The sequence below is a fragment of the Sabethes cyaneus genome, chromosome 1, assembly GCF_943734655.1.
Source record: "Sabethes cyaneus chromosome 1, idSabCyanKW18_F2, whole genome shotgun sequence".
In the NCBI taxonomy this organism is placed as follows: domain Eukaryota; kingdom Metazoa; phylum Arthropoda; class Insecta; order Diptera; family Culicidae; genus Sabethes; species Sabethes cyaneus.
This window is the reverse complement of record NC_071353.1, coordinates 156,923,828-156,938,001: the sequence shown is the minus strand read 5'-3', so window position 1 is coordinate 156,938,001 and position 14,174 is coordinate 156,923,828. Positions and strand designations below refer to the sequence as shown.

The window sequence follows — 14,174 nt, the reverse complement described above, 5'->3', positions numbered from 1 at the left end:
TATCTTCATTTTATCCCTTTTGTCTCGTTTGTCATTTTTTCTGTTCTCGTCTGTCCATTTTCAAAAACTACCGTATTTTTTGCTCTTCTTTTCCTTTTGCTCTCACTTTCCTTCCATTTTTTCTGTTTTTCTTTCGTTTTCCATTTTTACTGATCGTGTTTTCTGTTTCATTGTTTTTATTTTTCCGTTTCCTATTCCATTTTTCTTGTTTTTAGTCTCGTTGTTCAATGTTTTCGCTCTGTTTCCTCTATTTCGTTATTTCGAAGTAAAAAACGAGGAGGCTGAACAGATAAAGATAAAGAACGAAAGAAAAGAAGGAAAAGTCTTAAAGAAAACGAGAAAGAAAATCAGTATAAACGGAACAAAAAAGCAGAAAAATGGGATAGAAAAGAAGGAAAATAGAATGGAGAAAGCATGAAATGAACGGGGAATGAGAATGGCAAAACAAGAGCAGAAAAAGAGGAAAAACGAGACCGAAAAACAAAAAAAAAAATGGGGCAGAAAAAATGTAAATGGCAGACAAACAGGATCATACGAAAGAGAAAAACAGAACGTGACAGAAAAGGAGAAAAAGCAGAAAGAACGGAACAGACATAAAGACGAAAGTCGGACAGAAAATGACAAGAAAATGATACAAAATGGACCTGAAAATGAGAAAAACGAATAAAAAAGATGGAACAGTGATGGAACAGATGGTTCAGTGAACAAAGGAAATTCAGGACTCAGGAAATGGCGAAAACGGAACAGAAAAAAGAAAGAAGGATAAAAATAGCACTTAAAAATGAAATTGAATTGGTTTGAGATTGAACTTGAATCTAGACTTAAAGCAGGACTTAAAATCAATGTTGAAATTGGGCTTGAAACTAGTCTTGAAAAAGCTCTAAAAGTAGGAAATGAAATTGGATTTATAGTAGATTTTATTATTTTTTATAACTCATTTAATTATGGTCAACAGATAAAATGTAATCCTAATGACAACTGAACTAACGCAAATATCTTTTAAAAGAACGCTCCCAAATCCTTTACAATTGTTTCGCGTTTTAGGAGCATCCCACGAAGTGTGAAATCATGCAGATACATGTTACGTTTGCGACCGAAGGAGATGACTGAGCACTTGGAGACATTTAGTGACATGTTGTTAATTCGACACCATTCGTCAGAGGTTTCCAAATCCTTTTGCAGGGGGTCGGTGTCATTAGGGCTTTTTACTGTATAGTATATTTTAAGTCGTCAGCATATGATAATCTCAAACATTTGAGGGTCATGTTCACGTCATTCATATACAACAGAAATAGGAACGATCCCAAATGACTACCTTGGGGAACACCGGAGGTAACTTTGAAGGGTGACGAAGCGTATTCACCGATTTTGACAGAGATACAGTTCTGCCAGTGAGGTATGAGCGAAGCCAAGTCAGCAAATTTTCGTGAATAAAGGGTGTCCCACATCAAATTGCACCACGGAAGAAACGCTGTAGAAAATTACCCATTGGGTATTTTCTCTTGAAAATTTGAGTAGAAGTAGTTTAAAGTGTATTGTGTATGAATGATGAGACCTACGTCAAGGCGGACTTTCGGCACCTTCCGGGGCTACTGTCCTTCACCGCCCACCACAAATTTGATGTTCCGGAGGAAGTAAGAATAAGAAATACATGATTTGGCCAAGAAATACATCATGTGGCAAAAGGGGTCCACCGTTCGTGGCTACCGGGACTATAAACGGGCAGATCTACCTCAGAAGTGTTTACAGAAGCATCTGCCTTCTCTGTCGAAGCAACACGAGGGCCCTACGAGCTTCTGGCCGGATCCATCTTCGTGCCAATATTCAAAGGATGTATTGGAATGGTACAAAGCCAACGAAGTCGCTTTTGTACCTAAGAGCATAAATGCCTCCAACGCACCGGAACTAAGGCCCTAGGCTATTATGCTAAATACTAGGCTATTATGAAGCAGGCACTACGGAAGCATCGCAAGGAGGTCAAGTCTGAGGAAGACATGAAGAAAAAGTGAATTTCCGTACAGATGAAGCTGCAGTTAGGATGTACAAAACTTTTTGAGTGGAGTTAAGCGTAAGGGGCGAGCATACGGTTATGGTATTGAAGTTGAATGAAACAAATATGCCACAGCATATCTACAGCAAAACTTTGTTCAGAAAAATTGTAGATTATAACTAATTCCCATATATAATATATATGTCCCATATATAACATTGTCATATTTGGCTCGGCTGAGACGGTACTGTCGAACGAATCACAATTGAGGCAAAGTGATCGAACCATCCCTGAGGACAGTGAAGCTGGCCGAAATGAAGAATGAGAAATGTCAGGAAAGTGGAATTGTTCGTATGACTGTGCCACGTAACTCAGTCAAGGAAAAGTGCATGTTGATCGATTAAGCTACTGTCGTTGATGCGGTCTGGAGGAAGATATACGACACAAAGAAAAATAGTTCCAGATTTAGTAGATATCGCTACCCAGATATGCTCGACCTAAGTTTTTTCGGGAGGCTTCAATTGACGTGACTTGAAACAGGAGCGTACGGTCAAAAGAACTTCACCGTCAGAGCTCTTATTACTATTCAAGGTTGATCGATCGTGCCAATAAACAGAGTACGTGTCGTCGAACAGTTGCTTAGATAGTGTGTTGCTTTTCAGCCATGTTTCCGTGAAAGCGTAGATATCTGTCACTGCAGGCTGTAAGTGGCAGGGGTGTTGTGGGTTCGAATCCGGTTAAAATCTCAGATTATAGCTTGGTTCGACCCATGCACCTTCCAGCATTGGACCGAGGGGCAAGACACTATTGAAAATATATTACTTTTCCCTATAGAAATATTTTTTCAACCTTAATATATTTACCGTTCCCACCAATAATATAACCTAAAATCCTATAAAGTTATACATTTATAGGGCTTTAATAGGGTCTAATATATTAATATATGATAATATTATGGAGTGTCTTGCCCCTCACATTGGACAAAAGGTAGGAGTCACAACGACGACTTGTTAAGCGTAGCTACCTATTACCCCCCTCCCCCTTCCTTTCCACTTTTTCCCCTCCATTCCCCAAAAATCCTTCATTACTTTCCCTTACCGTCCCTTCATCAATTGTAGAACCACTGTTTCAAAAAATATTAATATATGCCTGACCGCATTTCAAGGTCATGACTAAAATCACAAGGCTTGGTAAAAAAAACATTTTCTGGCTAGGAGTCACTATACAGCACAACATGTTTCAAAGCACGACTGAGTCAAAGCGGTCAAAGCCGACTTTGAAGGAGACGAATCTCAACGTAGAAAGGTCTGTGCCTTTGGATACCGGTTTTATCTCTTTAGGCTTTGTATTAGAATCAATGCCCAAACAGCCCAAGCAACAATGTGGGTTTTATTGTACTCTTATGGTGGTCTTCAAGACCAATTTTGGTCTTAAATGCTATCATAAGAGTGTAATAAAACCCAAATTGTTACTTGCACGAACGCCATGATATCATCTACCGAAGTATTCGAGTGAAAAGATGAGAGGTATATCCAGAAAAGGTCATCGCTAAGCGATACCGTTTTCACTGAGCCCGCCGAAGGCTTCGTACCCCGAGTGCCGTTTGCGCTCTTAATTGATTCAACAGGATTGCCGCTATTCGCACGTCTACGTTTGGGGGTATTCGGCATCAAGTCGTTGCGATTGCCGCATGGCACAGAGACCGGCTTTGACGGGAGAGATTTAAATTTCAATTGAAATTGTATTTAGAATTGGAATTCAAACTAAAGAGTTAAAATTGGACTTCAAATCGGTGTTCAAATTGGACATAAAATTAGAATTGAATTTGAACAGGGAATTGAGCTTATAAGGTTCAAACACGAATCGCTGATTTCTGGAATTTCAAAAGCAGTTTTTATGCTCAAAACAAAAGATATGTTCACGAAAATTTTTTATTGCGTTCTTTGCGTCTGCGACAACTTACTTACTTTACTTTAGTGGTAACGGTCCGTTACCGATCCTGCGCCGAACGAATTATGGTCCTCCAGTACCGTCGGTCCTGGGCTGCCGTTCTCCAATCCCCACGAACACCAGCTGAACGTGCATCGTCTTCGACAGCACACACCCACCGGGTTCATCCGCAAAACCAAGAAGCATGTGAGATTTCGTGATGATAGTTCCATTCCTTTCCACGTTTGCCCTTCGTAATGCGCCTTCCAAGGCAATGTTGAATAGCAGGTGCATCCCCTTGCTTCAGTCCATCCAACGTCACGAGAGCAGCAGCGTAACTAGTTTCGTCGGAAAACCATGTTCTAGCATTATCTGCCACAGCTCATTTCGTTTAACTGAATCGTACGCCGCTTTAAAGTCCACAAACAGATGGTGTGACTGCAAGTTGTACTCCCGGAACTTGTCTAGCAACTAACGCAGGGTGAACATCTGATCCGTCGTGGAGCGACCCTCATGGAAACCAGCTTGGTACTCGCCGACGAAGGACTCCGCTTACGGTCTCAGTCTGCAGAACAGGATACGGGAAAGCACCTTGTAGGCAGAATTGAGCAATGCAGTTTCTCGATAGTTTTTACACTCCAGTCGATGTCCCTTTTTGAAAATTGGGCAAATGAGGCTACTCCTCCGGCATTTGTTCTTCCTCCCAGATCCTGACAATGATCCGGTGGATTGCTTCGTACAGCCGCTTGCTCCCCGCTTTTAGAAGTTCAGCTGGGATACCGTCCTTCCCAGCAGCCTTAGCGTTTTTCAGCTCACTGATTGCCTTCTTAACCTCCTCCTGTGTTGGTGGCTCCACAGCTTGACCATCGCTTACAATTCCTATCCTGTCCCTGCTGATCTCCGCATTTACCTCTCCATTCAACAATGTCTGGAAGTGCTCCTTCCACCTGGCTGCTACCGCCGTTTTGTCGGTAAGCAGGTTGCCAGCTCTAGTCTCTCTGTACCTCTCTCTGTTTTAACGCGTTGCCGCAGAGAGCATGACCTGGTTCTTTTCATCTGTCACTCTCTGGGATTCGGCATCAAACCAGCTGTTACGCTATCTTCCACGTGTCTGCGAGAACACAATGAACTTTTCGTGAACATATCTGTTGTTTAGAGCATAAAAATCGCATTTGAAATTCCAGAAATCGGTGATTCGTGTTTGAACCATAATAATTTACTTTTCGTAAAAATACTGACCGAATAAAATAAAAACAGTGGACTTCTAGGTCACTGAAATTATTTTGTTTTACATTAAATTTTACAGAGAAGATGGGGCACCTGTCACAGTGTGCCCCAGCCAAGCCCGTACAACATTTGCGCTCCAAATACATCAAATAACGATCGGAACCGGATCGTTTGTAGTCGATACAGTTCCTCCTACACAATTTGCACCCTCCAAGAGAATCAATCATCTAATTAACGCCGTTTATTATATCATTAGTCTTACTCGAGAACTTACAATGTTGTGTTGTTCCTTCGCTGAAACTATTTTCAGTCTAGTTCAGACTACTCTCACGTCAGTCAGAAACCCTACAGAAACCATTTATCAAACAGGTGTGACGGAAAGCATCCAATCGATTTGTTTAAAGACAAATTGCCAGCAAATCCGGTTTAGCATGAAAGAAAACTACCTAAAGAATACACAGTTTTTCAGTTTCCTTTAATCCTCGAGAAAAAAAAACGCAGCGATGCTGCCTTTTGATTTATACTTTTTCTTGTGTGCATGAAATGCACTTGAACTTGTCTGACGTTGCCTAATTGGTACATGATTGCAGCGGGTAGTGCAACAACCGCAAGCCGATAGTAGATATCGGCATTCGTTAGTAACAGGCAATTAGCGCCCGATAAGTGTACGCGAGACGCTGGCTGCTGCGGCGTTGGCTGTGTGACCGGACTTGATCCACTATCTTCAATGGCAGACAGATGTAATTAATTAATGTCACCGTTACTGGTGTCTCTATTTCCCAGCTGTTTCTACTACACATGGACGATATCCTGCCGGTTGCCGTCGAAGGAAGAAACAGCATCAATCAACCGATCGGATGTTCCACCGTTTGCGTCAACGAGCCGGATTGTGTAAGTGAAGCGGACGTCCTAATTGTTGGAAGCAACTCTACTTTCCCTTCCACCTCAATTTCACAGGAAATCCTGGCCCACACGGAGGATGCGCTGAGTGAGGTACTCAACCACTACTACTTTGTATCGGCTCACATCATCTCGGATGCACCGCAGGGCAAGTACAACGTAACGGAGGAACGGTTTACCTCTCTTTGCTATGCCGGCCACCTGCCGGGTTATACCATGAACTACAACCACCACGGATTGGTCTTCTCGATCAACACGTTGAGTGCTAGAAAGTTGTACGGCGGAAAAACTCGTGAGTACTGTTTCTGAACATCTTCTTTGGCATGTGTTCAGTTGTTGTTATCTCCTCTTACAGCGCGCCACTTCATAACGCGTGCCCTACTATCGGCGGAAAACTTTGTGCAGGCGCAACAAATTCTACGAGACACTGGAGTCGGCGCCGCCGACGGGTGCTCGATTAATATGACGTTCTTAAAGTGAGTGAAAACCAAACCTGGAAGCATGACAGGAAGCAAGCCTAACCTTCTGTTTTTTCTTTCTATTCATTCACAGCCAAGAGGGCGACCGGTTGTTCCACAATGCCGAAATGGGCCCGGCCGAGCGGGATCAATCGCAGCTGAACATCCTGACGGCCAGCCCGGGCGAGTACATCGTGCACGCTAACATGTACCTCCGGCTACCGGTGCCGGAAATGACCGGTCTGATCATCGATTCCAGCGTGGAACGCATGAAAACGTTCAACGCGTTCAAGGCACCGAAAACCCTAAACGATGTCGTCCGCATGCTGGGCGATCAGAGCGCCAAAGAGCACACGGTGTTCCGCGAGAAGGATGCCAAGGACATCATCAAGACGGTTTGCGTTGGCGTGTTCGACTGTCGCAAGCGAACCTGGTCGCTGTACTCGGACAATCCGAAGTTTAACGCCCCACTCGTGGTAATGCCGTTGGTGATACGGGAGTAGGTTTGCTCTGCCGATGGTTGGTTTTAAAACAAATACAAGAGATTTCGCATTTATTACGCGTACTTTCTGACGTACCATTCAATGATACGTGAAGTTGAATTTCAGTACTTACAGTTTTTTCTCACCTAAATTCGTTTCTGTAGATTCACAGATATGCATAGAATAAGCGATTTCTCGCTTTAAAAAATATGTAATTTAAATGAAAACCTAAGCAGGCGACATGTATAGTGTATATTATTCGTTGTACTATTTATAATTAAACAGTTTATGCTTTTACTAGCAACTAGGGGTACGGGCTTTATAGGAAACTGAACAAAAGAAACACACAATTAGCTGAAGTAAGTTGAACTGAATGTCATTAAGTATTGCATAAGAATAGTTTTTTTTTCTTCCGACACTTACCTGCTCTGCTACCGCAGTGGAATTCGAGCGTTGATTTTCACGCTACAGTGAGGTTAGAATCGTCAGAGCCTTGCACGTGATTAAAGCAATCGTTGCTTTTTTTTCATTTTATATCACATGTTTTCAATCATATGTCATATTGCTTTGGTTGCTTCTCAGCCGGTTCGTTTCCTATTTTTAGTTTACAACTGTACAGGTGAATAATGCGGAAATTGTCACCGAATAAATAATTTCCATAAGTGGACTGTGTGTGACTGGTAAGCTTTAACATTGTGCGTGGACGCAACTTTACTAAAGTGCGAATATGAAATCATTGCAACGCAGTAATTCCGACGTGCTTTTCAAATAGCATCATAAAACTAAATCCGAATTGAAGGGTTTGTCATTGTGCTGCTCCTTTTGTAACGATAATTTCACTTTGTTTCCCACCTTGATCGAAACGTTTTGCGAAGGAAAAAGTAGGCCCAACTTCCAGTTGAAATGCGTTGTTGAAACTCCCTTGCTCGTATTATTGTCGACGGTTATCAGAGATCGCAAATGTTATGAACTCATCGACCGTTTCGATTTCATCGCCGACGATTTATTTGGTTTTAAATGCATTGATTTGCATCTAGGAGTTGGCTACTGTTGCCGAAGATCGTTTTTCTCCTAGCCCGAAAGCCGCTCTCGTGCTGTTCGCGCTCGACTGTATCGTATGCCGCCCTGAAATACGTGACAAAGCCGATGTTACAATGCGCGAGGCCCCTTTGCAAATTAAGAAGCGAGCTTTTTTTGTATATGCCACAAGGGCATTGGATTAAAAGGCCGCTGTGGCAGTCTTAATGATAATTTTTTGAGGCAGGCTCCGATTGCTTTATCACAGTTTACGGACTGTTCATACCCATTGATGGAGTTAACCCTTTACAAGGCCGTGGCAACTACGCGTGGAATTAACACAAACTTCAGTGAAACATAATGTTAACATACGGTAGAACCCATTTATATTCTTTTTGTGGAAAAACTTGCTGGAAAACTTGAAAAAATTGGTGGCAATATAGTTGCCACAGCCCGTCTAGCGCAAAACGTTGGTGGCAATATGTTTGCCGCAGCCCGTTAAGCCCAAAAAACATGTTCTCGAATATTGGTTCTAAGTTTTTGGATAAATCCGCATTATCTATCACAAAACGCCGTAAACTGAATATTACCATCCAAAAAGTTTCCAATTTAATGGTTTTTCTACGAATTTAAACCAAATTTACTGTTGAAACTCAAAAACCAAGATTTGTTTTCATAAAAGTGATTCGTAAATTACCATTTTTACAAATTCAGCGATTTAAAAACATTGAGAATGTTGCCAAAGGCTATCAGAACATATTGAGTACATAATATGCTAAAACGACACTGTTAGAAAAGCAAAAACAATATTTTTGTTGGTGGCAATAGGGCCCTATTCTGTAAGTCACGTCGAGCAACTCGGCTCGACTCAGTCACTGTCGAGTGTCGAGTGCAAGAAGAACGGGCAGCATAGCGGCTCAATGCAGGACCAAAACAAAGCTAGCTCAAGCGTCACTTGCTAACCGTTTAGTCACTAGCTTTTTGGCGATGGACTCAGTCGAGTTACTTGACAAAATCGGGTCGCATGTGACTTACATAATACCAAAAGTCGACTAGTCAAGAAAAGTGACACTCGACGTGACTTACAGAATAGGGCCCAAGTTGCCACTGCCTTATAAAGGGTTAAGCAGTTAGGCTTTTTTTTTGTATGCCACAAGGGCATTGGATTCAAAGGCCGCTGTGGCAGTCTTAATGATAATTTTTTGAGGCAAGCTCCGATCGCAGTTTACGGACTGTTCATACCCATTGATGGAGTTAAGGGGCTTTTGGGATTGGGCTCCAGGAAGGAAACTTTCGTATGCCTAGATAAAACAAGAGCCCCGCAATTGCAGAGCAGTGCAATGCATTGCATACGTGTTTGTGTACATCCATATTTTGATTTACACACGCTAGTGTGTATTAGTTCAACTTTAACTCGACAGATAGCATTGAGGTTACTGACTCTCGTCTTTTGGCAGAGTTGTCAGTCTTCTTGATGGAATGTTTTTGATTTCTTTTAGCTATAATCGCTATTGAGTGAGCGATATGCTAATTAAATTTTATGCGTGCTTGTGTGTATTGAATTTACCCTTCCTTCAAAGCTTGATCTACTTTACCCACTTATTCCTCGCTGCCAGTACTATCCCATATTATAACCGTCCCTGGCGAGGACCCCTTCGTTCCTCTGACCTGTACACTTAACTATAGGAGGGACTTTTGCACTGTCAAGAGGCTTCAGTAGGTAAATATATAGAATTCTGCATGAAGAAAGGGTAAATGAGGGGCCTGAGAATAAACCCATGCTAAAGTCACTTGACATCGAATGGCTTGATTCTACTAAGATTCGAACCCACGACCACTCGCTTGTCAAAGCAGACTCGGTAACCTTGCGGCTACGAAGCCCCCCTGACTGATTTGGTTACAGCTGATTTAACTCTGAATACAGGTGACGCTGAATAAATTTGAGCAAAATCCTCTGTATTCTATAAGTGTTTAAGGAGCCAACGAATGCGCTGTAAATCATCTGCTTCACATAATAGTGTCACAAGCAGATTAGGCGGTTCAATTCCCGAAAGATGACGACATGCATTTTTAATTAGCTTGCATATACGAATTCAAGTTATTCGAAATTTAAAATATAGCTTATGACGCCAATGTTCCATTTTTTAAATTTAAAAATAGATTATTTTTTGGCTGCATAAAGGGTTGATGAGACGTTGGTTAAGCGACTGAAAAAGCATTGCAAAACTATTTCTCGTTCTAAAAATATAATTGACAACATTGCGCAAATTGGTTATTTAAAACACGCAAAAGCCTCTATTAAGCTCCATTGCAGCTTTTAAATTGACACAATCGCCTCGATTCTACATCCCGGTCGGGCCCGTTCCGATCAGAAACGTCCCGATCGACGTGTGTTATGGCATACGTTGTATTTCGATTGAAGCGCAATTTCTGATCGGATCCGGCTCCGATCGGTATGTAGAATAGGGGTGAATTATTGAGAATATTGAGACTCGGGAGAGACCTCACATGCCCGAACCGATGCAGGTACTGTCTGAAGCAACCATGCCCTGATAGAAATTGCGTCAAAAAGAAGTTCACTTCTCCATGTTTCGCATTGACCCTTTCGATATGAGCCTGTGCGTCCATCTTTTATCCATAGCAGTGTTCCACTCTTGTTGCCGCTTGACTATAGACTCCGTTCTCACCCATTTGCGTATTCGTCTAGTACAGCGTTTCCCAAATGGGGGTTCGCGAACCGAAAAAGGTTGGGAACCGCTGGTCTAGTACATGTCTTCCGCCAGTGTAGGGATCCTTCCGGCGATAACACAAGATACTTCCGACGAGTTGGTTCGATAGGCAGTAGCAACTCGTATGGTTATCAACCGAAAGGTGCGGCTCTACTTTGTCCTATTTCACTGGGTTTCCAGCGTTGCGCTGCATTCCACGCTGGGCGCGCGAATCTCAGTGCCGAGCAAGATACGCTGGCCAGAAGATGCTTCTTGCTGCTTCTTGGACCAGCACTGTTTGGCATGATTCTGGAGATCGCGTTACGTAGTCGACATGGCTGTTGAAATTGAGCCGGTCGTCGGCCATCTTACTTACTTAATCAGCTCCAGGCCAAAGTTTCCTCTGCTGTACGAAGAAGTCGTCTCCATTCCACTCGGTCCATGGCCGTAATTCGCCAGTCATGTAGTCTGCGTAGGGTCCGCAGGTCGCTTTCCACTTGATCGATCCATCTTGCTCGCTGCGCGCCCCGCCGTCTCGTTCCAGTCGGATCAGTATTGAGAACTTTTTTAACCGGGCTGTCGTCCGACATCCTCACGACGTGCCCAGCGCATCGCAGGCGACCGATTTTTGCGGTGTGAGCGATGGGTAGTTCCCATGATGCAATTCATGGTTCGTTCGCCTCTTCCACGTTCCGTCTTCCATCTGCACTCCGCCGTAGATGGTGCGCAACACCTTCCGTTCGAAAACACTACGGGCGCGATGGTCCTCCATGAGCATAGTTCATGTCTCATGGCCGTAAAGGACTACCGGTCTAATCAGCGACTTGTAGATTGTTAACTTCGTGCGGTGGCGAATTTTGTTCGATCGCAGCGTCCTACGGAGTCCAAAGTATTGTATTTCTCTGCTGGTGTCGTTGTCTGCGGTAACCAATGAGCCCAGCTACACGAGCTCTTCTACTTACCACCTCGATTTCATCTAGACGGTGATGAATCCGGAGAGGGAGGTCAGCATTCACCTCTCTAGAACCCCATCCTTTAATCTATTTTGTTTTCGATTCATTAATGACAAGTCCAATCCGTTTGGCTTCAGCTTTCAGTCCGATGTACGTTTGCGCCATCCTCTCAAAGGTACGAGTAATGATGTTAACGTCGTCAGCGAAACCAAGAAGCTGGACGGACTTCGTGAATATCGTGCCACTCGTGTCTATCCCCGCTCTTCTTATCACACCCTCCAAAGCGAACAGCAGCGTTGAACAGCAAACATGAAAGCCCATCACCTCGCCGTAACCCTCTTCGAGATTCAAAGGGACTCGAGACTGCCCCTGATACTCGAACAACACACGTTACTCGATCCATCGTCGCCTTGACCAATCGTGTTACTTTATCCGGAAATCCGTAGTAGTGCATAATCTGCCATAGTCGATCTCGATCGATCGTGTCATTCGCCGATTTGAAGTCGGTGAATAAATTATGCGTGGGCACGTTGTATTCCCGACATTTCTGCAACACTTGCCGAAGCGCGAGAATCTGATCCTTGGTGGCACGGGCACCCATGAATCCCGCTTGATATTACCCCACGAACTGCTTTGAAAATGGTGATAATCGACGACATAAAAGTTGGGATTTGCCTTTGCGGATGATTTGAAGCTATTCAATAGGATCCATAGCACTACCGACGCGCTAATTCTTCAACAACAACTTGATATGTTTGCTAACTGGTGCGAGGTGAATCGTATGCTGCTTAACCCAATTAAGTGCTCTATATGATTACGTTTACGAGAAAAAATCCGCCGTTACGTTTCGACTACAATCTCAACGGAATTCCAATTCAACGAGTCGACCATGTCAAAGATCTCGGTGTGTTGTTAGATGTTAAACTAACCTTCAAGCAGCATATATCGCTCATTGTTGCCAATGCCTCTAGGCAGTTAGGCTTAATTATGCGAATGACTCGTGATTTCCGCAGTATCGAAAGCTTAGTAACGCTTTACGCGTCGCTTGTTCGGTCTTCGCTAGAATATTGCTCTGCTGTATGAATTCCTTACTACAGCAATGCCATTGAACGCATCGAAAGCATCCGGCGCCGATTCGTACGCTACGCGCTTCGAATGCTGCCTTGGAGATAGCCCATGAGGAATACACGATACGAGGATCGCTGCCAGCTCAGAAACAGCGCGCGCCATGGTAGACTCCGATATCCTGACTTTCAACATCGATTGCCCCGACACTCTCTGCCAGATCAATCTAAACGCACCATTAAGAGTGTTGCGAAAGATTCCTTTGCTTGACCTGCCTTTTCGTCGCGCCAACTACAGTGCTAATAGCGCCATCAGTGGTCTGCAACGTACATTCAACCGAGTTTCAACAGCGTTTGACTTTCATCTGTCTCAGCAAGTGTAACGTTCTAAATTTGTCTCAATTACCCTTATTCTGCGAGGCGAGTGACGTGACTATGTTGCAGTCACCGCGAATCAGGTGACAATTGTCACCTAGGTGACTCGCCTTGTCACTTAGGTGACAAGGGTTTCTTACCTAGGTGACATGATTGTCACTTAGGTGACTCGACTCGCCGTGGCGAGTCACCCAAGTGACAATTGTCGTATTGAGTCATGTGACTCGCAGAATAAGTTTCGATGTTTATTGTATTAGTTATTAAGAGCCATTAGGGCATTGTTGCCTGTTGGTAAAGCTATAATAAAGTAAATAAATAAAGAGTACCTTGTAGGCGGCGTTCGACAGTGTGATTGCGCGGTAATTACAACAATCCAACTTGTCACCTTTTTTGTAGATCGGACACACGATGCCTTCCGTCCACTCCTCCGCTAGTAGCTTCTCCTCCCAAATCTTGACAATGACCCAGTGCAGCGCTCAAACCAGTGCGTCACCACCGTATTTCGGCAGCTCGCCGGGTAGCTGATCAGCCCCAGCCGCTTTATTTTTCTTCAGCTGACCGATCTCTTCTGCTACCTCCTGGAGGTCGGGGGCTGGTATTCTGTCGTCTTCTGCGCGTGCTCCACCATTGCCATATCGTCACCTACATTCATGTTCAGCTACATCGCTGTTAAGGTGCTCGCAATAATACTACTTCTACCTCTCGATCACCTCACGTTCGTTCGTGAGAAGATTACCGTCTGAGTTCCGGCACATATCGGCCTGTGGCACATAGCCTTTGCGCGAACGCGGTTTAACTTCTCGTAGAACTTCCGTTTATCGTTAGCACGGTACAGTTCTTCCATCCTGTTGGCGCTTTTTCCTCCGCAAGTCCGAGTTTTGCCTGTTCCGTGCTCGTTTATATCGCTCTACATTCGCCCTCGTACGGTGTTGCAGCATTCTCGCACGTGCCGCATTCTTCTCCTGCACTAATTGCTCGCATTCGCCGTCGAACCAATCGTTTTTTCGGTTCGGATTCATTGTACCTAGTGCCTACCGATGGCGGTTTTAATGCCTTTCCAACCATCTTCAA

General features: G+C 43.8%; 1 protein-coding gene across 1 annotated transcript in view; it reads left to right on the top strand.

The window, feature by feature from the left end:
• The window catches only part of LOC128739705 (uncharacterized), a 36,011-nt gene extending 28,718 nt beyond the window's left edge, over positions 1–7,293 (top strand). The window contains exons 4-7 of the mRNA XM_053835206.1: positions 5,930–6,037; positions 6,104–6,338; positions 6,402–6,522; positions 6,599–7,293. Coding sequence (XP_053691181.1) covers positions 5,930–6,037; positions 6,104–6,338; positions 6,402–6,522; positions 6,599–7,007 — 873 coding nt within the window. The 3' untranslated portion in view covers positions 7,008–7,293. The remainder of the gene's footprint in view (positions 1–5,929; positions 6,038–6,103; positions 6,339–6,401; positions 6,523–6,598) is intronic.
• Positions 7,294–14,174: the final 6,881 nt, after the last annotated feature.